The sequence below is a fragment of the Canis aureus genome, chromosome 26 (genome assembly GCF_053574225.1).
Source record: "Canis aureus isolate CA01 chromosome 26, VMU_Caureus_v.1.0, whole genome shotgun sequence".
NCBI lineage: Eukaryota > Metazoa > Chordata > Mammalia > Carnivora > Canidae > Canis > Canis aureus.
Genome location: NC_135636.1, coordinates 14,870,577 through 14,894,219, shown reverse-complemented (window position 1 = coordinate 14,894,219; position 23,643 = coordinate 14,870,577). Strand labels below are relative to the sequence as shown.

The following is a 23,643-nucleotide window of genomic DNA, read 5'->3' as shown; positions in this document are numbered from 1 at the left end:
ATACCAGGCAGAATAAATTCATCTTGGAAAAGAAATATAGACAACTGTGGAACATGAAGGTGGGAATTATACATGAAATTATATGAACTCATTCACTATATATGAATGAGTTATTATATATGAAGATGGAAATGAATTATGTGTATATGTTTATATACATGCACATATAACAATCCATAATATGTATGAATATGGATATTATATATATATATATATATATATATATATATATATATTTCATAGGAGAGGTGACTTTTGAGTTGGGCCTATTTGAATAAAAGTTGTGGAACATCATCCAAGGTTTCCAACCAAGGGAGTGATATAATCACATCACTACAAAATAAATGTGACAAATGGATTAGAAAGGGAAAAGGCAAGAAGGGACCTAAAATGGAGCTGTTTGAACAAAACAAGAGATGTCAATGGCAGTGGAAACAAAAGTAATGGATCTATTAACAGACATTATAAATGCATAGAGTTGGCAAATGGTTGGATGCAGGGCATTTGTGGAAAGAGGGAATCAAAGACAATTCAAAGTCTCCAGACCTGGTGAATGGAAGGATGGTAAAGCTAAAGCAGCTGTATGAGATAAGGTAGACAATAAAGAACAGCCAATCATCACTTGGCCTGCGGGAACAAAATGAGCTCAATTATAGACAGATTGAGATTATACATCTATGGGCCATCGGTGGAAAAGAAAATCAGATTCTAAAGCTTAGGAGAGTATGCAGTGCTGGAGCTTCTGTAGTTTAGGGAACTGAGAGGTCATTTTAGCTAAAGGAGAAGATATAATTTCTAAATGCAAGTGAACAGGCCAAGAGCAGATTCCTACGGACTGCCTACATCCCAGGCTAGACATAGGAATCATAGGCGAGGAACTAGACCTTGATGGGGCTGGAACAGTCTGAAAAGGCATGAATTAGGGTACTGTTAAACACAGTAAAAAGGAAAAAGTTTCAAGGAGGGGAAGAATCCAAACGTCTCCAAGAAACTAGAGCAGCTTTAAGTGGGATAAGAGATGGGAAGAAACTTTTGTATTACACTTAGTAGAAGCTTGATGTTCCTCAGAGCAGACAGTTTGAGGAGAATGTAGGGAACAGGAATAAGAATACAAGGAATAAAAAAGTGAATACTTTGAGCTCAAATAAAAAATTACACACACACACACACACACACACAGTGTCTGTCTTTCTGCTTCACCATTACATTCTTAAGATTTAAACCAGTGTCTACCTAAATAAATAAATAAATAAATAAATAAATAAATAAATAAATAAACAAACCAGTGTCCACTACCGAATGCATATTAACAGTTTCTTGCATGACACACTAATAATTGAGCTAACTCTAGGTTTTGAGATGCTGGGTGAACTTTGTTGTTATTGTTCTTCATAGCTTTCTGTGTTGTTCAGGTTCTCCAAAAGGAGTATGTATTTCTGGTAATTATTTTTTTTAACAAATTGTTTCTTTTAAATAGAAAAAGTAGGCAAATATTTCAAGAGCTTTGACTGCAAAAGAAAGAAAAATAGATTTAGAAAAGCCCTTGAAAGACTTGAACATGTTTACACATTAAGGAAGGAAAATGGGAGAGGAAAGGATACGACCAGGGAGCATGCTCCCAGAGGTGATGGAGGGGGTGGGCAGCAGTGGGGGATTTGTATTTTTTGTAACCCCCAACAGCACTGAGATATTCATGAATACCCAATTCTGGAGACATCAGACCTCATGGTTCTCTTCGCAAGTTCTTAACTCCTACGGAATACCTAGTTTAGAAGGAGCACTGGGACATCATCTCAACAGATGCCCCTAAACTTTTGAAATCAGTCACTTACATCAATAAAAAAAAAAAAAAAAAAAAAAACTATGGGCAAACTCCTTAATCTACACATAAGAGAAAGTGAAAAATGACCCTTGAACAGTGAGCACATAGAGGTAGCTAACTGAACATAACACTCATAGGAAATACATGTTAGACAAGTCCCTTCTATGACCATGTTTGGTACAAGGCAGAGATGAGGCAACTCTACAAATACGAAGTGGCTTAGAATTTCCTTCTTCTAATACGAGTGATGACTACACCTTTACCAATGACCTCACTATAGTCATCCCATCTTCCACATAAGAATTCTACATATATATAAAAAAGAATTCTGTATATAGCTAATCACTGAACTTCACTTGTTCAAGACAGCATCAACCCAGACTGGTCCCTGCTTCCTTAGAGTCATCCTGAGCACAAGTCCAAATGTGGTAAGAAGCCTTTCCCAACTCCCTCTTACTAAGATAGTTCTTCTCTAATACATGCTTCCAGCTGCCACAAGTAAAATAAACCTACCTTTGTTTGAGTACAGGTGTGCTCTGCGTAGTCTGATCAGCGGGCTTCAACATAAATCCATTTATAAGTTATATATGCATTGCCAATATATTATGTACATTTTATAGCAGACTCAAAAATGGAAGTTAAAAAGATTGAGATTACAATGAATAGAAATCCTCTATTCTTCTTCCACACCTTCCGTCAATTGTCTCTCATATCCCCCAAGTATGCAGATGCCCACTCAGAGCTATTCCATCCCCACCTTCAGCAAAGAGCAATAGACACTATCCTAGTTTGACATCATTTTAAATATAACTTTTGTCGCTTTGTCCTAGTCCTTAGATTTGATGTGAAAATTCAGGAAGTACATTGAAGTAAAAAGAATGTTTTAACTATCCATAATGCTACCAAACAGAAATCAATGACTCTTCCTATGTTGGTGGATATCTAACTTGTTGCCAGTTTGAAAGACTACCCAAAGAGGAGAGCCCATAAGCTCCACTTGTCATTCATTCCAATGTTAAAAAAACATCTTCACCTTTTTCAAAGCATTAGATCCTAATATTGCCCTCCTTGTTGACAGGTCAAGACAGGCCTAAAAAGATTAAAAAGGCATGCCCAGTACCATAAGATTAGTGATACACTAGATATGAAAAGTACATTTTGTCTATTCTGGGTCTCAGTCGTTTGTTTGGAAAATTGGGGATACATTTATCTGCATGAATTGAGAGAACTGAAACAGATGAGCTTTCGGTCCCCTTCGGTTTTAAGTCCTAGGATTCCACAGAACATACAGATGAGTATTTAAAGCTGAGGATGAGGAAATATGGGAGAGAGGGAACGATATTAATCAGCTCCCACAATGTTCCCTTTTGCTCCTGGCCAGGTTGATTTGCTGTGTCATGAGGACATAAACCCAAATGTAATCTGCAGCCTTACCTCTTTCTTCCACAAAGTTATACATGTCATTAAACTTTAAAATAAAGTCTGAAAGGGTAAGCATGGATGGTTTTATCCCTCTCCTCACACCCTCCAAAATAAATTAAATATTCATAATGTGGGGTAGACTATGAAAAAGTATGAAATAAAATGAGTTAGCCTCTAACATTCCTCTAGGGCTGGTTTATAAGCCATACCTTAATGATTTGGATCTTTCTCCTTTTCTTTAAAATCAAGGAAGTTGGCAAAAGAAGATTGAATCTCAGTGAGGTTCTGGATCACAGAGCCATTTAGGGGTTTAAAAAATAACTGATGGAAGACAATCTCTTTGCAGGTTTTGGAAAACCTGGATGAAATGGGTGATCTCCTGCAACTGAAGTATTCCCGGCACAGGAAGTCAGCGCGCCCTGAACTCTACGATGAGACAAGCTTTGAACTGGACGATTAAGTTTCCTAGTCCTGAGTTGCACCTAAAGACTTTGCCAGAAAGACACCCCCCCCCCTTGACTCAAAGGAAATATAAATGGATTTCTCCCCCCTTTCTATGCACAATTTTGGTTTCCACACCAGCTTAATTGAACTGAAGAAAATGTTGTGTTTTTAATGTCTCCAACTCGGGAGTGCAGAGACAAAAGTATGGTTCCAGGTTTTAACTTTCTCCTCTCCCAAGTATCCTACTACAAATACACACACACTCCCTAGAACATTTTTAATGGCAGCGAGCCCATGCTTTAGCTGCTACTGTGCAGACTCTTTGGTCCAGACTCTTTCAGGCATTCCAACCAAATGAGAGGGTTTGGGTTTTTAATTCAGTAAATCTCACTATATTTTTACTTATTTCACCTGCAGATGTGAGCAAGGGTCGTGGGCAGTAGCCGACCTCCTTGTTTCCCCATAAGTGCCCCAGCTACAACTCATCCATATCACTGGGAGCTCCAGGCAGGAGGATAAAGAAATGTTGCTTCTACCATTTGCCGCATTTGGACTTTATCCAAGGCTGAGTGTCAAAGCCATAGTTAATGTTTGGAGAGAGAGAGTAGGACTGGCCAGCAGGGACTAGAGATATCTTTGAAGGAAACTTTCCTTTTCCTCTTGCTGGTATCCTACAGTTTTACAGCTGAGCTCTTGAGGTTTGGAAAATTCAAGACTTTTGTTTCATAAGGAAAGGGGCAGAAAGCAAACACAAGCCAATTTTAGGCCTAGACTAAAACTGTAATGTTACAACAACTGGAAGGTTTTTGGTGCCATGTGGAGTGAATGTTTCACTTGCATACATAACCCTTATTCCTCTAAGGAATGACTTGTCGTTTTCCTATTAAATTTTTAGTAAATGGTGAGATTCAATTTCCTTTAGAGTTGACTCTCCAGACTATACTTGAATGTATTGATTCAAAACCGACATTAAAAAGCAAATTCTATTCAACTTTTTCAAGACTGACACCCCTGTTCAAGCCTATTAAATAGTTCTCACTGTCTGCTGGCACATGTGATCCAACTCTGGTGTAAAGTGGGCTTGTACACTATTGGGCAACGAACTGTAATTTACTTGAGTTGTCTCTTTCTGCCTCTGCTCTGTCTGTCTCTCTCTCTCTTTCTAAATGTGAACACAGACTTAAATGGAATAGTACCTCTTTGCTAATTGGATCTAGTTGATATGGAAAAAGCCAGTGGAAAACCTTATCTTTAACAAGCTCCCAGATGGTTCCCAGATTTGGAAACTCTAAAGAGCAGTGGTGACCTTTTAGCAAAGCTTCTGTAATAGTTTGAATGAGTTACAGAACATTCCACTCCATCAAATGACAGTATAAACAAATCACTTCAAGAGAGGTTTGACTCATGACACAGATGGACCCAAGCTCTCATGCTGTGTACTGAGATAGAAACCCAGGCCAGAACACCAGTGTTGAAGAGCAATATGCCCTGGTGCTCATGACTGATTAAAGGATAAAGTTGATCAATGTGAAAAGCTTTTTATGGGGAAAGTATAACCCCTACCAGGTATATCAGCTTAAAAGTGGATCACAATGATGAAGTTTCTCACAAACATTTGTAAGGATCACTATCAGCAGAAGAGGAGAGGAAGTGAATTCTAACAATGCAGTTGCCCCATCCAGTCACTAGTTGTGATAACTAAATTCCAACTCTCCCCAATGATTTGGTGCACCATTACCAATGCAAAGAAAATATATATGGTATACGTGTCCCCCCAAAAAATTTTCCTCTTGAAAATGTGCATTTAAATGAAATTAATTCTAGTCAATTGTCCAAAATGTGTAAATGTCTTCAGTTCTATAAAAGGAACAATAGACAAAGAGGGCAGTGGAACATCTGAGCTTTACTGAGGTACAGCAAGCAATAAACATCCCCTTCCATTCTAGATGTCCATCATCTTCATACACACCCCTTCACACCCACCCTTTGAGTTTTAAGCCTTTAGAGGGGTGTCTTTGTAAGCAGGAATATTCATCTATCACATGACTTTTATGGAGGATCTTGAGTCTGACTCATGATAAGAAAATAATTATTTATCTACATGGCCTAGGGAGCAAGGGGGACATTACTCCTGCTTCATCAAGATCCCAGAGTCCTGGGACAATTTATTACATTCCCAGGTACAAAAGAAAAAAAAAAAAAACTACCTCTGTCAGAGGGTTTACACTGAATACACTTATGAGAACAACTATAAACCAAATACAATGCTTCCTGAGAACATTAGGAAGGACCCAGATCCCACAGGGATGGTAATATGAGTATATGTCATATGTAGAATGTGGTTGGTTAAGAAGGTGATTATGAGAATTTTTAATTTTTATAAGAAAACATCTGCTAGGTTAATAAAACCACAATTTGAAATCTGTAGGGATTATTGAATCTCAAGAACTATACCACAGCCAAAATGTCCCTTTGGCCGGTTCGGTTAAGAACGAGAATTTCTAACCAAGCTCTGTTATGTACCCCAAACATCCCAAATGCATGTGTGTGCGTATACACACACACACACACACACACACACACACACACACACACACACACTTTTCCCTTCCTTTACAGAGCAGGCAAGAGTATAAAGGTAAGGTGAGAATCTGGCTCTGGTGAGAATCTGGTTGATAAATAGATGGAAGGTGTTCTAAAAGTGGTATTCGTAGGGGGGATATTCGTAGCGGGGATACACTTGCTTAACAGGGAAATGGCATAGACACATTCCTAATCTTATTGTGGAACTGTGTTATTGTAGATGTTTGGCTACACTGCCTTTCAGCATGTTTTGGTTTGACAGACACCATGGGCTTCAGAATTCACTAGGAAGCTTATTAAAATGCAGATTGCTGGGCCCCCCACCAGACTTCCACATAATCAGAATAGCTGTAGTGCCCAGGAACTTATATTCAGCCAGCCTCCTCAGGAGCTTCTAACCCATGTCATAATTTGAGAACCATTGTTGGAGCTTTTGTTTGCATAGATCAGTTGTCCCTACTAACATAACAAACTTTGTCCTGATTCTCTGTTGACAAGGTGTTTATACTACTAAAGTTAAGTGAATTATTCCCATCTCTTCTCAATGGGACATTTTGTTCCCATTATCCAGGTACCTTCTCTTTCTACAAAGTTGGATATTAAGAATAATCTGCCTCTGATTATTTATTTACTCCAACAAAAGCTCTCAAATAGGGTAAAAGTTAACAATTCTTCACACATGTAATGTTCCTCTGTATTTTCTTCAGAGATAACCAGTATTATAAATGGTTTACTCTGACTTACAATTTTCAATGAGGAAAACTTAACTCTCTGTCATGTACTTGAATTTATGGCAATAATAACAACTATATTTTGAACTTACCTGGTAATTTCTTGGCTATTTTTCCTGATCTCTGTATGGACAACATATTTGAAGTCTGTTTTCTCAGAACACCCTATGCAGCTGTGTAATTTTTGGAAATTAAAAGGCGTCTGTGCCTCAGTGTCCATCGAAAGATGAATGGATAAAGAAGATGTGGTCTATGTATACAATGGAATATTCCTCAGCCATTAGAAACGACAAATACCCACCATTTGCTTCAACGTGGATGGAACTGGAGGGTATTATGCTGAGTGAAGTAAGTCAATCGGAGGACAAACATTATATGTTCTCATTCATTTGGGGAATATAAATAATAGTGAAAGGGAATAGAAGCGAAGGGAGAAGAAATGGGTAGGAAATATCAGAAAGGGAGACAGAACATAAAGACTCCTAACTCTGGGAAACGAACTAGGGGTGGTGAAAGGGGAGGAGGGCGGGGGGTGGGGGTGAATGGGTGACGGGCACTGAGGGGGGCACTTGACGGGATGAGCACTAGGTGTTATTCTGTATGTTGGTAAATTGAACACCAATAAAAAATAAATTTATTTTAAAAAATAAAAAATAAAATAAAATAGAAAAATAAAATAGCTGCTAAAAAAATTAAAAAAATAAAAGGTGTCTGTATTTTAATTGCTTCTAAGCAATTATTATGGGACATTGTCTTATAGTATTATGAGTGTGTGTGTTTCCATGAAACATTTAGAGTGACCAATTTCATTTCATTCTGCCTATGAAATATTAGTTTCTTTAATGGACAAATCACCAAAATAGACAATAATAAAAAATAACTGATGGTTCTGTGTTTGGATTACCCTAAATAGAGACTCAGAGATTTGCATTTAAGAATTTCATTAGGGGGGGAGCCCCAGTGGCTCAGCGGTTTGGCAATGCCTTCAGCCTGGGGCGTTATCCTGGAGACCCGGGATCGAGTCCCACGTCGGGCTCCCTGCATGGAGCTTGCTTCTCCCTCTGCCTGTGTCTCTGCCTCTCTCTCTTTCTGTGTCTATCATGAGTAAATAAATAAAATCTTAAAAAAAAAGAATTTCATAAGGGAAAATGGGCAAGGGTGGCTGGCGCTGGCTTGAACTATGTCATAAGAAACAATTGTGCTCATCTGTTCCCAACTCCTCCTTCTGTGACATCAGAAATTATCTTGGTAGCTTGCAATTATGTAGGGAGAGTATTTACATCATGGAATCGGCAAACACGACAGATTCGGGATCTGGAGAGCCATCTGTTAAACCTTTACCAGCACACCACTGGGACCACATACAATGGAACAATATGTAGGATAGAGCGCGGAGACAAGATTGGAAAAGGGAGAAGCCTAACTATGATTTTATCATAAAAGGCCTTAGTCACTCCCCTGGGGAGCTATGCATCAGAGATGGCCATTCAGAATTATCTCAAAGTGAAGCAAGGGAGTCAGGCTTCTATGCCCTTTCTGCCATCAACTACAAGAGATACCACATCAACTACATGAGATACAAGTTGCCAAGGTAGAGGTGTGGGAGAGGGCATTACCTTGGCCAAGACAATTCCATTTGGCCAAAGGCACTTTGGGGGAAGAACTTGGCTTTGAGCTGACAGCAGTCCATCCTCTTAAACATAATTATTTCTAATTCAACCCCCTTTAAAACATCTTAAAATGGAAAATTGTAAATATAGAGTGAGAGAGAGAGAGAATAGTAGAATAAATCCATTATATCACCTAGCTTCAAACATTATCAATTCATGGCTAATCTTTTTCATCTAGTTCCCCACTTACAGATTACTTTGAAGCAAGCCCCAGAAATCATATGATTTCATTAGGGAATATTTCACTGAATCTCTCTAAAAGATAGAGATATCTTCACCTATCCCTTAATTTGTCTCAACCTCATTAAAAGTGGTCTGTCGGGCAGCCCGGGTAGCTCAGCGGTTTAGCACTGCCTTCAGCCCAGGGCGTGATCCTGGAGACCCGGGATGGAGTCCCACATTGGGCTCCTGGCATGGAGCCTGCTTCTCCCTTTGCCTCTGTCTCTCTCTCTCTCTCTCTTTCTCCCTCTCATGAATAAATAAATAAAATCTTTTTAAAAAGTAGTCTATAGGATAACAAAAGCATGACCATGAGTCAAATATTAATCTTTTCTTTCTCTATCTCATATCCTGCATGCAAATTTCCAGAATCAAGACTAGGAATTATTTCTAAAGCAGGTATGTAGTGTCTTGAAAGATAGCAAGTCAATCATTTTTTTGGACACTTATCATGTGTCAGACACTCTACAAAGAACTCCAATATACATTATCCTCTGGACATTTTCATAGATATTAAAAGTGGACTCATCGTGGAAGATCAGTGTGTTGAAGTTGTCAGGGGATGCACAGTATGTAAAGAGCACTTCTAAAGCTCTAACAAGGTCTGCTTTACTTTTCTGAGAATGCTGTATTCCTTTTCCAGTCAAATTTCTTACAGTTATTTCAGCTAAACTTTATATATCAGCAGGGTAACTTGAGCAGGAATAAGAGAACAAGTGAGACCAGCTTACCCATTTAGAAAAGTCTGATGCCTGTGACAGAGCTGAGCACAGAACTTGACATTTCTAAGTCAACAGGTCTGAAAATTATCACAGATACAAATCAGTAATGTATCCAACATAAGGAGGTCAGGGTAGAAGCAAGAAAAGATTTCTTTCTTTCTTTCTTTCTTTCTTTCTTTTTCTTTCTTTTTGCTGTGGCATGAAACAGTGCTCCCTTTTACTTAGCCCAGATGCTAATTTTTATATCAAAAATATTGATTGAGGAGCCTAGTGATTTTGGCTCTCACCCAAGTTTATTCAGGATCTTTCTTAATTAGGTTTGGGTCAGCTACAATGCCTATGGCCAGGGTTAGGTCTGGCTCCAATCACCACATCATATTCTCTACTTCATCACTGGAGAAGGAATAAGGCAAGGAAATTGCTGCTTCTTTGTTTCTCCAGCCCCATGAGTATGTTTTTTCCAGATTTTAAGCATGCATGGAGCAAATGTGTAAGGAAGACTGAAAGAAGTGTAATGACTTCACTGTGAGGAGATCAATGTAGCCTAAACTTCACTGTGAGCCCCAGCAGGAACAAGGCTCCATGTGTGAGAAATGAATGGGTAGCAATGTGAGATCATGGAAAAAGATCTTAGCATCTTTTGAATGAAAATTTTTCAACACGTTGATGTAGTCAATCAGCCTAGGAGTTTTTCTAAAAAAAAAAAAAAAAAAAAAAAAAAAACTCTTTTGCCAACAACACATGATTTTCCCATGTCTATTTTGTAAATAATTGTAGTTAAGAAATGCAGCTATTTTAATAATGTCCATACCAATTTCATATACTTTATCTTCTTAAAAACATCTGTCCAGGGGCGCCTGGCTGGTTCAGTTGGTGGAGCATGCAACTCTTGATCTCAGGGTTGTAAGTTCAAGTCTCACATTGGGTGTAGATATTAGTTTAAAAATATAAAATCTTAAAATATATATATATAAAATCTTAAAAAATAAAAAATAAATAAAAACATCTCTGCCCGTATCAGGCATCAATACAGCATGGTCCCAAATTATAGCTATCTATGATACAATGTGTTTTCCTTATGTGTAAAATAATGTGTTGATATTTAAAAATATTATTCAATTCCCCTAAAACATTTTCAACTAAATATTTATGAAGAGATTTTAATTCAAAAATTCTTAGATAAAACTTCAAAGTATACATTGATAAGATATTTTTTTAAAGACTTATTTATTTATTCATGAGAGACACAGAGAGAGAGGCAGAGACACAGGCAGAGGGAGAAGCAGGCTTCATGCAGGGAGCCTGACGTTGGACTCGATCCTGGGACCTCAGGATCACGCCCTGAGCCGAAGGCAGTTACTCAACTGCTGAGCCACCCAGGCATCCCAAGATATTTTGTTAATGAGACAACTTTAAGTAGGATCAACCAAATGTTATAGATTTTCTACATAGATAAATCTCTAAGTCTTATCAATAGTCAGTATTACCAGCATATTTTACAGAAAAATTAAAATATTTTATTAAAGTGAGTCCATTTCTAATAAGATAACACTGTTTTTAAAATTACATTTTTACTGTGCATTTATTATCTATAATAGCCAGGTAAAGAAGAAATATGCCAGCTACTCAAATCAATTAACATAGACCTCAATTGTGAATAAGAATGGAAGATCAGAGATTTCCAGATATTTGAGGGAAATCAGCAACACCAAAATGAGTGGCCAACATGAAAACAGAGAAAAACACTCAGTTTCAGAAACAGACAATTATGGAAAAGAGAACTTTTTAAATATTCTAATTATTATCCTTGCTGGTCAACCTTAATTATACAAAGATATCATATCCACAAAGCAAGAATAGGTTGATATGAAAAGGAACTGGAGTTCATGAAAATTTTAAATATTTAAATATAAATTTTGGTGAAAATATACCAAAAGAAAAAAACAAGAAATATTTTTAAAATTTCTCAGAATACAAAGCAAAGGACAGGGGAGCCTGGTTGGTTCAGTGGGTGGAGCATGCAACTCCTAATCTCAGGGTGGTGGGTTTGAGTCCCACATTGAACATAGAGATTACTTATGAAAAAAAATTTTTAAGAAGAAACAAGAATATCCATAAAGCAAAGGACAAAAGAAGACATGAGAGAAAACTTAAACAATATAACAGATCCATACAGGAGGACCAATATCTATCTAATAATAACTAGAGAAAGAAAAAATCAGGAAAACTGAAGACAGTGGGGAAAAATCAAAGAAATAAAAGAAGAACTATTTCCCTGAAGCTGAAACAAAGCAAAAGGTGGAAATGGCTCAGTAAATGTTGAGTTGATAATAAAAATAACTTTCACCTAAATGCATCTTTATGAAACTTTGCTCCACCAAAGATAAAAGAGAAGAACTATAAAGTTTCCAGCTAGGGGGAAAAAAAAACCTCAGCTACAAAGGTAAAAATAATAGATTTATTTCTGAATATTATAAATGTGTCCTCCAGAGGTGCCTGGGGCGGGGCTCAGTCGGTTGGGCATCCCACTCTTGATTTCAGCTCAGGTCACAATCTCAGGGTCGTGGGATCAGCCCCCTGTCTAGCTCTGCATCGGGACTGATGCCTGCTTGGGATTCTTTCTCTCTCCTGTCCTTCTCCCCCCACCATTCCCCACCTCACACACTCTCTCTCTCTCTCTCTCTCTCAAAAAACAAAAATAAAATAAAATAAATAAATTATCCTCTGGAAATTTTGTTCGCTTCAGACCCATCAGCAGTGTATACAAATACTCATTTCTCCAATTTGTGCCAGTGCTGAGTGTTACCATTTTTGTAATCTTTGTCAATCTGATAAAGAAGAAAATGTGTTCTCATTAATTTCTGATTCCCACTTATTGGTGATACACTCTTACTCATATGTGGATTAGCTGTTTGTATTGGTCTTTTGCCCTTGTGTTGTTCGTGTCCCTTGACACTTTTTCTATCACTAAGTTTCATTAGCATCACTGGATGCAAAAAGACAAAGAAGCAGTGCCTTCAAATTCAGAGGGAAAGTAGCTTTAAATTTAAAATTCTGTATCTAGAAAAATCTACCTAATGAAAAGAGGGAAAAATAGGGACTTTTTTCCCCATAAAAGGTCCAGAAAGTTTATTTCCTCAGTACCCTTTCCTTAAAAAGTTATTTGACTATCAAAAATAAATACATCCTAACTGAAGGAAGACATGGCATCCAGAAAAAAGTAGAATTTATCCAGGAGTATCATGAAAATAAATCTCAGAATGATAATTTATTAATTAAAGTTTCCTAACATGAGGTGATGGACTATTTTTTTTACTCATATAGAAGTCAAAATTAGTGGGCTCCAGGGTGGCTCAGTCGGCTAAGGGTCTGCCTTTAGCTCAGGTCATGATCCTGGGGTCCTAGGATGGAGCCCTGAGGCAGGCTCTCTGGTCAGTGGGGAGCCTGCTTCTCTCTCTCTCTCTGCCACTCCCCCTGCTCATGTTCAGTCTCTTTCTGTGTCAAATAAATAAAATCTTAGAAGGAGGACGAGGAGGAAGAGGAGGAGAAGAACTATTAGAGCCTGGGGTTGGCAAGCACACCCCTCCACACAGTGTTGCAAGGACCCAGGCGATTTTCCCTCCTATGGCTCCACGAAGCCCTAAGACATAATAGTTTCACACATAATCATTTCATGTGTGGTTGAGGCTCTAGATTTTGACAAGGAAAAAGGGAAAGTGAGTGTGGAGGAAGCCCATCTCTTATCCCTGCCTGATGAGTGACAACCCTGACTCTTTGGACACATTCTAAGGAGTATGGCAGGCCCTGATTCCACTACCTAAGGGAGTAGCCAGAGATCTACAAGAAGCAGAATTAAGGTAGATAAACACCCTAATAGCTCAGTTCCTATATATCCAGCCCTTCTCCCCCCACCCTGTGCTGCTCCAGCACCACCACATTTACCCTGTCAGATAGATGAGAACTTATAAGCTCTAACCCTCCTCCTGTGATGGAGGCCAGAGTCGTGGCCCCACAGCCAATCAGTCATCCACCAGGTCAGAGAAGTGGCTTATACCATTTCTCATCTTCATCACCTCCTTCCATGTGAACGCATCCACCTGGTTCCCTAGAAATGACATGGGCAGTGGCTGTCATGTCTGAATGCCCTCCTCAGCTAAGGCACCTTTGAAAATGCTGAGCTGAGTCAGCTAGAGGAGAAGGTGAGTGTCCATCCCTGTGCAGCTCTCAGGCAATAGGACTTCTGTCTAGGCCATGAGAACTTTGGGCATCCTGAAACTAGCCCGTATGCTCCTCAGGATGGGAAAAGAGAGGTGATAGGTTTCTCACTTCTGTGATCTTCACTCTGTCTCTCAAATTGTCACACCTCACTTCAGGACCCTCCTGGGTTTCATTAGCAATGGGGAAAGCCAGCCACCCAGGGATTAGTACAGGTTTGTTTGGGGTTGGCTCTTTTACAATTCCACTTTCACAGGGCAATAGCCTGAGGTCAACTCTTCAGTGAGTGCTGGAAAAAAGAAAATATGGTGCACTTTATGGCTTGTTTATCCATCTGCATCTTCCCTGGTGCACGTTCCTGGAGTCTCTCCTCTCCTGGGTTATGACCTTTCAGGGGTTTGCAGCTTGTTCAAAGCTACTCTTCAGTGACAGTTTAAGGACTAGGAGAGGTAGCCACTAAAAATAACAGCTTGTGCACTAATTCATTCCTGCCCCATCCCTATATAGTATCTTCCTCTGTTTTCACCAGCCTTATATACAGATGTGCATGATGTAAGCAGAGAACTTATATATAGCAAGTCCTCACCTTCCAGAAGTAAGAATCTGGGGACATGCTTTTAGAAAACTCTTGTTTATCAGAATTCCATGAGCTTTCCTATTCAGGCCTCTTGGATTTATATTTCCAAAGTTCATGATGAGACAGATGTTCTATTAAAGGGAAGATGTACCAGAAATAAAATTCTAAGAGTGAGCTTCACACTTCACAACTTGCTCTTTTTGCTTCTTGAAAAACAGTTTTTATAAAAAGATGCTTAAAATGAAAAAGAAATAAGGTGACAGATTGAATTAACCAAAGAGCTAAGAACTTATTTCAAAGCTGTCCTGTGGTCAACGTTGCGTTCTTGAGTTGTACTCATAAGATATTCCAAGGCCACACTGCTTTCCACATTGTGTATTATCTATCAAATATTAATATGTGAGACATTAAAAATGTACATGCCTCTTAAATTTGAAATTCTTCCTCTGAGAATTTATACTGCAGAAATACTGAAGACCTTTAGTTTCTGATAACATTTCAGTCTAAACAACCAAAACTCTCTCATTACAAAGTGGAAAAACTAGAGAAAATGTAAGATCCTTTCAGACACAGAGCTGAGCCTGCAGGAAAGTTAGGGAAGTCAGTTGGCTTAAAAAAAAATGAAGAGGAACCTTCAGTCTCAAACTGTAACAGCTCAGCTGAAACTCTGGAGGTTCTATGGGTGTTTTCTGGTCTCATAACTTAGAGGCTTGGGTTTTAACACCCATGTAGGGAACATAGATAAGGACTCTGGCCAGTGAGAGGTGAGAGGTTGAACTAGAACAATCCACCCAAAGTTGCAGAAGGGGAGGAGTGAGGGAGGATGGGGCAACTGGGTGACGGGCACTAAGGAGGGCACTTGGTGGGATGAGCACTGGGTGTTATATTACATGCTGGCAAATTGAATTTAAATAAAATATTTTTTAAAAAGTTATGGAAAGCTAATCTAGTATTTGATTCCAAATATCACAAGTTGGTAAGTTTTCTAGTAATAAAACTGTCCATTAAAAAAAAAAAGAACAATTCATCCAAAAGTAGATAGAGATGACAATGACATTTTTCTTTCTAGGATCTAAATGGAGAAAATAAAAAAGGTCTACTCTAAGAATCCATAACCATAGATCTAATTTCATGGGTCTGGCATTCAGACTTACACTAGAATGTCTATAAATTAACATATAACATGTTCTGAGTTGATAATACCCATTGTGTGCTTGGCAGAAGGTATCAGAAAGTTTCTCTGAAGGGTTATAATCTTACACCAGGATTCCCAATGAGGTCCCACAGAAGATGAGCTCAGGAACTAAAATTGCAAAACTCATGGGAAAAGAAACCACTGTCAAGCAGAGTGCTGAAAGTTGTTATCAGAAACAATGACAGTAGACACAATAAACACTTATGTTCAAATGATTAAAGAAAGACATTTTTAAAAAAATAATAGAAAATATCAGGAGGAGACAGATTTGGAAAATAGAACTTTTAGGAATGTCAAAATATGATCATTGAAAATAAAATCTCAATAGTAGGGTTAAATAGACGAAGTTTAAGAGAGAATTAGTAAACTTTCTTTAGAAAGAAAATTTTCTGGAATATGGTCTGAAGAGATTAAGAGATTAAAAACAATAAAAATCACATATATATATACGCATGTATATGTAAGAGAGTTTAACAGCAAATTAAGGATATCACAATGATTTAACAACAAGGATCAAAGTATTATTTACAAAATCTAAATGTTAGAAATAACATAACTGTCTAAATAGATTTAATTTTGATTCCTCATTTTTTAAAGATTTTTATCTATTTTAAGATTTATTTAAGTTTAATGAACTCAAGGTTAAATGATACTGAAAATGTATCTATTGATATTGGAAATATTTTTACATGTATAAATATTTTTATAGATGTATAAATATTTTTATAAAACCAATTAAATATTTTAAACTTTTATTATATAATGCATAAGAAAATATCTGGATGAGTGTATTCCATTTTTCTCTGGGTAAAGATTCTAGCGTGTGTAGGGGATGGAAGAAGTGTGATCTTCCACAATTAGAAAATAAAACAAACTGAATTTGAAGGAAAAATACCAATATACTAGAATAGCCCATAACATTACTCTCTTGGGTTAACAATTCTTTTTTGTTTTCTGATTTGATTTGAAGTCCCTGCTGGCTAGGTGCCAGGCCCTAAAGATACTAGTCAAGACTGCTTACAGGTTTATGGCTCTTCATTCAGAGACAAAAGAGTGGAGATGTCTCCTGAGAGGCCTTATGATCCATGCAGAGTGAAACCAGGATCTCAGATATGGAATGTTCATAATTCAGAGTTAACATCTAGCCACCATGTCCCTTAATCTTCCACAGTCATCTACTTTGAGGAGCCTGCTACAAATTTTTCAAGACACTCTGCCAACTGCCCAGCAGCAAACATGGTAAGGATATTGACAAAACTGGACCCCACCTTGTTGTATAGGATGAATTTATTGATTTGCCCAACACCACTCCCCATCAAGTCTCCCAATGCTACAGAGTCTATACTCTGGGGGGACAGGATTGGCCATTCTCAATGTTCAGGGTAGAGACCCTGATCTTCTCATCTCTCAACAGGCTTTGGGTTGGGTTCCTCATCCTATTCTGAATCTTGGTTCCTGAGATTGACAGTAACTCACAAGGACCCAGACACTCACAAGAGAGAATCTAAGGAAAAAGTAATGATTTCAAGGGTGCACTCTGCCTTAAACTATAAGCTTCTGCTTTGGGAATCATACCATTAGATTGCAATAACATTATGTATCACAAGATACAAACACTGCCAATACACTCTCAGCACATTTCCAAACCAGGACAATCTTGTGCCTAATTACCCAATAATAACATCTTCATTTGGTTAAATTCCTTTAACCTACTAAGCCCTAGTCTAAGAATCTGACAAATATTGTGGCAGTACCTAGAGGGTGTTTGGAGGGATTTTTTCCCCAACTGATGGTATATTCTCAATCTTCTGCAAAGCCCTGTTTTCCCTTCCGTCTAGACTGCTGTCTGCTCTAAGTTCCCCCAATATAGAAATTCTAGAGCAGCCACTGAACATTTGTTAACTCATTTGTTTCTTAAATAATATTTGAGTCCAGCATCACTATTTCAATGTTGAAAATGAGGAAATAGAATAAGGGGAGCATGTAACTGGCCCATTGGCATAAGTCACGAAACCATGAGAGTCTATTCAGTCTTTTGAGTCCAAAGGCCAAGTTCTCTCTACTCTCCTAAACTCCCTCCCTACACCATCATTTGTTGAGCAATGGTGTGTCAGGCTCCGAACTAGATGTTAGGAAAGAAAGACAACCACTCTGTCCCTATCTGCAAGGTGTTCGTGTTCTGGCAAATGAACCCAATGGTCTGGCTAAATATAACAAATATTTACTGAAGGCCAGCTGAATTTGCAGTAATATTTAATAGAAAGAATCATGCCATCTTCAGGCTTATTTTAGTCTTTGCATTCTAGTACCTCTTTGTAGCAGATGCTCTACCTATGTCCTCTTGACCCACCCTGAAGGTTACCTGCAGTTTGGTGGACATTTTCCTGCACACTGACAACTTCCTACCACAACACTTGCCTCCCCCTTCCTAAGGGTTTTCTCTGCACCTAGTAGCCACCTGTCCACACAATGCAGGAGTTTCCGGGAGCAACCCTCCCCAGGGAATGATGGGAATTGACAAGTGAGCACTTCAACCTTTTTGAAGTTGGGGGGATAACTTGAAGTTATGTTCTATATAGTTTCTCAGTGTCCTCAGCAAGTTAGAGCTCCAGATGCCTATGGTGGTAACCTGCTCATCAATGAACACTTTATTGATTGTTTTTTCTTTCTTGTTTCCGTTCCCCACTCTCTCATTCTGCTTGTGGAATTACCTTCCAAATAAACTAACTACTGGCACCCAAATTCTTATACCTGGGTCTGCTATTGCATAAATCCAAGCAAAAAGATATCTCTTTCCTTTCCATCTACAAACATCTAACCTTGAGGCCTGTGGTCATTGGAGTCACAAGAACTTGCCCACCACACATTGTTATAACCTACTCCAAGAAACCAGACTCTGATATGTCTATAGGACCATCTTGCCAAAAAACAAAAAACAAAAACATCAGCTATGTAGACAGTGCCCAGTCTAGATCAGCTGAATTTCAGCTAATTCACAGACACATGAGTAACAAATAAATGCTTATCACTATAAACCACTAAGTTATCACACCAACAGAAGGGAAGAGCTATATGTTTTAAGATGGTAAGAACTAAAATGAAAGAAAAACAAAAGTTTGAGGAAGATTATTTTCCCTCAAATATGAAAGACTTAAGAAATAATATATAATGTTTTAACAGTAATAAGAGCCAGTAAGAATTTAAAATAAATTTAAAAATAAAAGACATGAGACAATAATTTCACATACAGAAGAATATTGACTTCAAATAGCAATAAAAAGAAATATAAAATAAATCCATAGTAAAGTGCCATTTCCAATTTTCTATCTATTAAATATGTGAATGACAGAAACTGAGTTTTGGAAAAACTAGTCCAGTGCTCTTAAAATAGTGTCCAAGCACTGTGCAATGATCTCTAGGGCTCATCTCCAGTATCATCTCCACCTCTCTAGCCTTTCAGTTCCACTTCCATATTTCTTTTTTTTTAAAGATTTATTTATTTAAAAGAGAGAGAGAGAGAACAAGCAGGAAAGGCAGAGGGAGAGAGAATATCAAACAGACTCCATGTTGGGACCCAGGGCTCAGAGCCTGACACCAGTCTCGATCTCATGACCTGAGCCAAAACCAAGAGTCAGACGCTTAACTGACTGCACCCCCCCAGGCTCCACTCCCATATTTCTTAAGTGTTCTTAGAATCTTCCTGCCCCAGACACTTCCCATCCATTGTTCCTGCCACCTGGGAGTTTTCATTCCCTCTCCTCCTCACCCTCACTCCTCAGCTTTTTACTGCTCTTTCTGTCAGTTGACATAATTTTACTAAGGATTGACAGAACTATTCACATTGTTTAAGTTATTTTCTCTCTCTTTACTAATTTTTGTTTTGAACACATCTACTTGATTTCATGCAAGGCAAGTGTATCAAATTCAAATCCACTTCTTTCTAATGGAATCCCTTCTAAAATGTAAATATAGAGTAATTCTTCATTGACCACCTGATATGGGTATTACATTACTTTTTCACAGCTTATTGCCTCATAAAATAATGGCAATTGTATTTCAAGGTAGCTATAAATGTACTCATTTTTACAGGTAAAGAAAGAGAGACCCAAAAGAGAAGGGGACTTCAGGTTCAGCTCTGATATGTAAAGAGCTTGAAAGTGTCACTCCTTTCCTTATAGCAAGAAATGACAGAACAAACTGAAAATCAATGACCTTTTTGGACTCATCAGAGAACAGAGACATGCAAACAGAGACAGAGCCATCCAAAAGTGACGGTCATGATTTGATTACCTGGAACAGAAGCTACTAGATCCATAAAGTAATAGGGACATTCAAAGGTAATTCTGATGAATTTCTGGAGGCTAAGTATGAACTAGCTTGAGAGTCAGAAACTCCTTAGGGCCTTGGAATTGAAAGGGAGAAGAGCAAACTCTCACAGGGTTTACCTCCAGGGAAGATAAGCTTAAGCTATCTTCAAGCTATAGAAACTTCCTGGATAGAATATCCGAGAACTGTAGGACAACTTTGAGAAATATAACACCCAAGTAACTGGAACGTCCGAAAAAGAAAGAAATGATGAAGCAGAAGAAATATTTGAAACAATAATGGCTGAGACTTTTCCAAATCTAATAATGGGTACTAAAATATCACAGATCAGGGAAGCTCAGAGTACCCTAGAAGGATAGATACAAAAACAAGCAAACAAAAACAAAAAACTTAGACATTTCATACCCAAACTGCAGAAAAAGATGAAAAGAAAATCTTGAAAGAAGCCACAGGTAAATAACACCTTTCCTAGAAAACAAGAATAAGGATTACAGTGGACTTCTCATCAGTAACTGTCAGCAAAAGGAGAATGAAGTGAAATATTTGAAGTCTTTTTTTTTTTTTTTTTTTAGATTTTATTTATGGATTCATGAGAAATACAGAAAGAGAGGCAGAGACATAGGCAGAATGAGAAGCAGGCTCCCTGTGGGGAACCCGATATGGGACTCCATCCTGGGACTCTGGGATCACACTCTGATCCAAAGGGGCAGATGCTCAACCACTGAGCAACCCAGGCGTCCCAATATTTGAAATCTTGAAGAAAAAAATCATCAACCTAGAATTCTATATCCAGTAAAATAATCCTTCAAAATTGAAAGAGAGGGGTGCCTGGATGGCTCAGTCAAGATCAAGTATGCAACTCTTGATCTTGAGGTTGGGAGTGCGAGCCCCACATTGGGTGTAGAGATTACTTAAAAATAAAAACTTTTTTAAAAATTGAGGGAGAAATAAAGACTTTCTCTGACAAACAACTGAGGGAATTCATCATAAGTAGACTTGCTCTGCAAGAAAAGTGTTAAAAGATGTTCTTTAGGCAGAAGAAAATATAGGTCAGAAAACCTTAGATCTACATAAAGAGCAAAAAAAGTGTCAGAGAAAGAATAAGTGGAGGTAAAATAAAATATTTTATTCTTATTATTCAGAGCTTAAATGACAATTTGAAAAGTAATAATTAACAATATATTGCAGTGAGTAAATACATGTATACATGAAAAAAGAACATTAATGTCACAAAGGATAGGAAAGATGAATTGGGAGTATTTTGCCAAAAGGTACTTAGATCTCATGTATCATCTCATTATTTGAGGATGGACCTAGAATCACTTTTTTTTAAAGATTTTATTTATTTATTTGAGAGAGAGAGAAAAATGATGAGCCAGGAGAGGGGCATAGGAAGAAGGACAGGCAGATTAATTATAATCTAAATATATCAATAAATCACTTTAAATATGAATGGCCTAAATACACCAATTAGGAGAGTAACTGCCTGAGTAAATGAAAAATCAAAGAGTTGGTTAGTGGGAGGAACCCAGATATGCTCCTCAAATTACCTGAATTATAATAGAGGCTCTTGTTGCTTTACCAGAGCAGGTCAGTGTTTCTTTTATTATATAATTTTTTAAAAAACAGACTCAGTCAGCCACTGACATGTTTAACATATGAATATCTCCTGAATTAAGTTACAACCATTGAAACCTAAAAGAACACATAAAGCAAAAATCTAAAATAACCTTAGATATTCACAAAGTTGTTAAGGCGGTTGCATATACCAATTAGGAAAGGTCAGAGACAGCGTTGAGAGCATGAGTTCCATTGCTCAGCAGAGCCAGCCAGACTATTTCTGCCTTTTCACTCCACTACCCCTGGCTTTATGTCTGTCTCCTCATTATCTCAAAATGGCTACAATAGTTCTAGACTTCATACCAACATTCAAGACAGGGAAAGAAGGAAAAATGTATGTATCTTTTTCTGCAGTTTGGGTATGATATGTCCCATTTTATCAGGAAAACAAATTCTTTCCCTGAAATTCCCCCAGAAGACCACCTGTCTGCGTCATCACAAAGCCATCTGTAGCTGCAACAAGACAGGGCTAACAAAATGAGTATTTCACTTTTCTAATCTATGTAAGTAAGATAGGTGAGGGAAAAGAAAGTAGACAAACCCCTAGAGTGGCTATATAGTTGCACATTCCTCTGGAAAAGAGAAAATCTGATTTTCCAGGTATCACTAGTTTTACTTATTCTTCCTTTGTTGTCTGAACTTATAATTTCTCAAAAAACTGTTTTCATAGAATATTCTCTATTTTAGCCAAAAGTCCACTTAAAACTGAAACAAGTCTTTCTTCTTCTACTTAACATTTTTGGGGGGGTTAGTAGACATAGAGCTAGTCTCCAAGCTATAACAGGGACTGTTTATGCTTCCATGGATTATGACACTTCAAATGAAAAGTTAGAACTTATGTGAACATGCTATGCAGATGACATATAAAATCCCTCTAGATTTTGCTTATAGGAGGTTTATGTTATTTCATTCTAGGAGGACGTGAGGTGTTTAGAGGACCAAGTCAGGAGTCAGAGAAAACGTTCTCAACTCTAAGTGTTTGAAAATCCAACCCCAGATGGTTTTCATAAGCAATAAAAGGGGCTTCTCAGCTTCAGCAGGGTTTTATCATTGGGTCAGGAATATCACTGAGGACCTTGTTTTTGTTTTTCTTGGGGGGGGCGGGTTGTGTGTGTTTTCTTAATCTGTCTTCTCTGCCATCGGTGACATTGGCTTCTCCCTAAGGCTGGATAATCTCATGCTCACATGATGGCTACCAACAACTACAGGACTACCTACTACTGGCTCATACACGTGTAAAATGAAAGAGATAAAAATATATCTTTCTCTTACCCCAGTCATTTAGTTTGCAACAGTCCTTCACTGGGCTCTCACTGAACTGCACTAATTATTGCCTCATTAAGAACACAAAGATCTGATTGGCCAATCAAGGCCCCTCCCTACAGGTGGGGATTTTTTTCTCCCATCTCCTGCAAAGCGCCAAGTGCATAGTTGCCTGGGGGAGAGACAATGGATGAGGGTGCTGGGGAGGCAACCATAATTTCCACAAAAGCCAGATTCTTGCATTCTTCCTTTACCATCTGAGAGCAGAGGTCCCCATGAATCCATCCTCTCCAACATATGAGTAGTAAACCCTTCTCAACCCACCCTTCAGGGGTCCCATGAGGACTGAATAAGATAGCATAAATGAAGATGCTTTGAAAACTGTAAAGTGCTCAGTGATATAAGGTCCATTTAAATTATTAAGTGCTGAAGGTAAACTTCTGGATGAATTTCCATGATACACACAGGGCAGCTGCTGTCAGTGATATACCTGGTTCACTTGGCCTTTTCCAGCTTCCTACTGCTGATACCCACATCTTTTTGCTGAGGTTTTTCTCTGGGCACTGGAGCCCTCTCTGCACTTGTGGGAGGTAGGTCACAAATGCTAAGGGATTTAATATCTTTCTACCCTGCCCCGGAGCAGCGTAGCCTGTGACAGACAGAGTTGGGAAATAAATATATTAGCCCTGAAGTGAAATACTTCTGGAACATATTCTACAAGAATCCCAGAGTGGTGAAGCTTGAGTAGGCTCCAGCTTTCCACCATGGTGACTGGCCTCTTAAAGCATCTTCCATGGGCTTCCTTCCTTGCCAATCTCATTCCCCTTGCCTACC

At 38.2% G+C, this 23,643-nt stretch overlaps 1 protein-coding gene and 1 long non-coding RNA gene across 3 annotated transcripts in view; one reads left to right on the top strand and one right to left on the bottom strand.

Annotated features, from left to right (window-relative positions):
• The window catches only part of SPTLC3 (serine palmitoyltransferase long chain base subunit 3), a 149,335-nt gene extending 143,412 nt beyond the window's left edge, over window positions 1–5,923 (top strand). For both annotated transcript variants that reach the window (XM_077872196.1, XM_077872195.1), the window contains one exon: window positions 3,591–5,923. In XM_077872196.1, coding sequence (XP_077728322.1) covers window positions 3,591–3,704 — 114 coding nt within the window. In that variant the 3' untranslated portion in view covers window positions 3,705–5,923. The remainder of the gene's footprint in view (window positions 1–3,590) is intronic.
• The window catches only part of LOC144297925 (uncharacterized), a 42,884-nt gene extending 20,024 nt beyond the window's left edge, over window positions 1–22,860 (bottom strand). The window contains exon 1 of the long non-coding RNA XR_013364865.1: window positions 22,819–22,860. This is a non-coding gene — a long non-coding RNA (uncharacterized LOC144297925). The remainder of the gene's footprint in view (window positions 1–22,818) is intronic.
• Window positions 22,861–23,643: the final 783 nt, after the last annotated feature.